At 33.1% G+C, this 3,929-nt stretch overlaps 1 protein-coding gene across 1 annotated transcript in view; it reads left to right on the forward strand.

The window, feature by feature from the left end:
* LOC134243531 (acetyl-CoA acetyltransferase B, mitochondrial-like) overlaps positions 1-3,691 on the forward strand; it is an 8,157-nt gene extending 4,466 nt beyond the window's left edge. Inside the window, exons 10-13 of the mRNA XM_062725788.1 lie at positions 107-220; positions 465-529; positions 1,562-1,719; positions 3,056-3,691. Coding sequence (XP_062581772.1) covers positions 107-220; positions 465-529; positions 1,562-1,719; positions 3,056-3,176 — 458 coding nt within the window. The 3' untranslated portion in view covers positions 3,177-3,691. The remainder of the gene's footprint in view (positions 1-106; positions 221-464; positions 530-1,561; positions 1,720-3,055) is intronic.
* The last annotated feature ends 238 nt before the right edge of the window (positions 3,692-3,929 follow it).

Consider the following 3,929-nt stretch of genomic DNA (forward strand, 5'->3'; position numbering starts at 1 on the left):
AAGAAATTCACAATCAGTGAATGAATTCATAAATTCAAAAGAAGTCTACATGAAATGTTACAAATAAATTCTCAATGAGATAATCTGTTTGTTCTTTGTATAACAGGCACAGTTACTGCTGCCAATGCCAGCACACTAAATGACGGAGCCTGTGCCCTGGTCCTTATGACTGCTACAGCAGCTAACAGGCTGGGGGTCACTCCTCTAGCCAGGATACTGGGTAAGACAAGATAAATTGGAGACAAGGTGGACGGTAAAAAAAGTATCAAAATAACTTGTTATGTTAAGGCTTTCTTCATATAGAAAAGAGATAATAGTCAGCTTCTCTGATTCATAATGACACAATTCAGGTACAGTAATGATATACATGTAAGTTGCATTTAACAACAATGAAAAAGTCTTCAAATTGATAAAGCTCACTTGAAATTCAATTTAAAGGCTGATCTAACATTAATATTTCACAGGTTTTGCTGATGCAGCCAGACATCCAATAGATTTTCCAACTGCTCCAGCACTAGCCATTCCTAAGGTATGCCAAAACTTGAGGGCGCACCTTTAAAAGTCAAAGAAAACCATGCAGATTCTTAATTTTACATTCTACAGAAAGATTGGTTCTCTCTTTAATCGTACAAACTACAATATGATTGGTTCCCTCTTTAACCAGTCTAGTCGAACCCTCAAACGGGGGTATACCCCCAAACGAGGGTTTTCCTTCCCTTAATGCAACGCGCGAAAGCGGAAGTGGAATTCAAGAACGATAATTCTTCTTTTTAAAAATTTTTTTTTTTTTTTAAATCACAAACATGCAAAAATGAATCGTCTTCACTTTGTTTTCAATTTAAAATAAAAAATTAATAAATTTTCGTTTTTATTTACCTCATTTCTGAAACACAAAAGTTTGTTTACAAGACAGAGGAAATTCGGACGGGCACAGAAGAAAGTGTCAAAAAATAATAAATAACATGTTCATTACACAAAATTTGTAATACCGGGGAACGGAATTATATGTAGTTTAACTTTAAACAAAACATTGTTTGTTTATTCATCCGTTTTATTAAATTATGCAGAAAAAATCTAGTTGTATCAAACATGGAGGTCAAGGCACAGAATACGCTAACTTTGGGAGAGAAAAAGTCTCGATTTTTACAATAAACATATACTTTTTCGCAATACAATCTCTTTAAACATCTTTAATCTATCAAATTTGAGTACATACAGAGCTACGAAATAATCCATCACTTTGCATGAGCATATTTTGTGGACCACACGTTTTTCCGTGAAAACGGCACTTTTTTGAGTGTCTGCGCATGCACCGTACCCCCGTTTGAGGGTACGGATTTCCAACATCCGTTTACCCCCGTTTGAGGGTTCGACTAGACTGTTAACTGTACATTCTACAATATGATTGGTTCCTTCTTTTGTTGTACATACTACAATATGATTGGTTCCCTCTTTTATTATACAATATCATTGGTTCCCTCTTTATTGTACATTCTACAATATGATTGGTTCCCTCAGTCTGTTATTGTACATACTATAATACAATTGGTTCCCTCTTCAGGTGCTGGAGATGACAGGTGTGAAGAAAGAGGATATAGATATGTGGGAGATCAATGAGGCCTTCAGTGTAGTTGTATTGGCTAATGTTAAAGATCTGGACATTGACATGAACAAGGTCAACATCCACGGAGGTGCGGTCAGCATCGGTCATCCCATCGGGTAAGTCAGTTCATCATCATTAAAGATAGAAAATATTAGCTAATTAGAAGAAGAAAATTCAGTTTTGAGTTTATCCTGTTTGAGGCAGTTACTGTAGTCTTCATAGAAACATTTGTAAGCCAATGTACATATGAAATTCTTAACGACATTCGATCCTGATATTTAAAGTCTTAAACTTTTTTTGCCAAGTATATTTTTAGTTTCTACGTACATAGCTTCATTAAAATTCAAATCAAAAAATGGGGGTAAATGCACTTCTTTTGGCGCTACAGTACATTAAATATGACCTTATTGCACTGAAATGTGTGTCTTAGTTAAAAATTAATTTTTTGACGTTTTCCCTCCAATATTTTTATCCAATTATAGCATGAAACAAAATGAACTCTTAGTTTGTTTTAAAAAAGACACTTAAAAATTGTGACTAAGAAAAAGTTTCAAATTCCTTCGCATAATCAATTATTTGACCTTTCTGCACTAATAAAAAGTCATTTTTCTGGCATTGAATATTTAATTAACAAGAAAATTATTTTAAAGTCTTAAACTTTTTCTGATTTGAAGCAAATAGGTCAAATGTATCTTGAATATTTAGAAAAGAACATCAAAAATGGGGGTATATGATGTAAATTTTCAGATATTACTAAAAAAAGTGTCAATTTTACGTTAAAATTGGCTCAATTTTTTCCTGGATTTTCAGAATATATTTACTATATTTGTCACACTTTGTTGATAGAATTCATAAGTAATAATTAAATAGATATTTCAGAACCAGCATAATAACACATTTCACTGCAAAAAACAGCTCTGTGTGCAACCAGGATGGAAAAATAGGAATCGAAAATTAACAGTACTGTTATAGTTCAAAATGGAAAAACTGATCATTTTCGTCTAAAAAACCTTCCGCCACGAAATATGTTCCCTAGCTTAATTCTACTTGAATGGAATTTAATTGCGGTTTTTTCCATTGAATATCGTTAAATTTGCACTGTAGAATTCAGATTTAATGTAAGAACTTATAGATGATGCAGAATTTTAGAAATAAAGGACCTGACCAAAATACTCTCAAAATCTCAGGATCGAACATCCTTAAGAGACAGTTTGATGTACAATTCATAAAGCAGCAAAGTTACTGATCTTAAGAAACGAATACAGTGAAATTTGTCTATCTGGATGTTTTGTATTCCAGGATCTTTCCTAATGCAAACTTTGAGTCCCAAGTTGTTATTTCAAATGTTTTAAATGTTGTCACATCTGGAAAGCTCTTTGAATCAAGTTGTGTTCCGAATAGACAAGTTTTACAGTATAGAATATGTTAATCAAATAATGTGTTTTATATTAGGATGTCAGGAGCCCGAATCACTGGTCACATGGTCCATAGTCTGAAACCTGGCCAGAAGGGGATGGCAGGGATCTGTAATGGAGGGGGAGGGGCATCGGCCATACTCATAGAGAGACTGTAAAATAAACCAATGGAGGGCATCGATATAAAGACTGTGATATCTAAAGCAGCTTCTAAATCTCTGGTGTTTGAACAAAGTGGCATCACGAGATTATGTACAGTTTTCATGGTTCATGTACTGTCATTTTCCTGACACGAGGAAGTGTGAAATATTTTCTTAGAACTTTGATTAATAATAATGTTCATTAAAATCTTTATTTACATATCTCTGAGTATTACATGAAATTTAAGTCAGAATTGATTCCCATAATTTCTGTATGTATGAAATACATTTATACAAAATTTGTCTATTATTCTTCCTTAAGATAGCCAGTTATGTACTAATGTATTATGTTTTAGGAGGGGTGGGGGTGTGTTAGTTACTGTTAGTGCAAATATAGATGTCTTGTGTTGCAAGAATTATAAAGGCTCAATTTAAAGTAGAGTTTGTGCCAGGTAATTCAGATCATTTTTTTGTTTATAGCACAAAGATAAGAGTAAGCTACTAACCTCATGACAAAACAGTACTGTATTGTTATCAGTGTGTTATCAGTGTGTTGAACATTAATTTTGAATGTGCTATTTAATAATACATGTACATATTACATGTACAGCATGATGGTGTTACTAATTTTTATTTGGAAACTTATTCATGCAGAATAGTTTGGTTTGAATTCAAATATTTTTATGGATTGATATTACTGTTATTTCTGTCGTTTAGATGGAGTGCATGTGAATTGTTAGGAAGATTGCACTGTGTCAGGGTAGATAACTC

This window comes from Saccostrea cucullata, unplaced genomic scaffold, assembly GCF_032062105.1.
Source record: "Saccostrea cucullata isolate Sc308-1 unplaced genomic scaffold, CSIRO_AGI_Scuc_v1 ctg2500, whole genome shotgun sequence".
Lineage (NCBI taxonomy): Eukaryota > Metazoa > Mollusca > Bivalvia > Ostreida > Ostreidae > Saccostrea > Saccostrea cuccullata.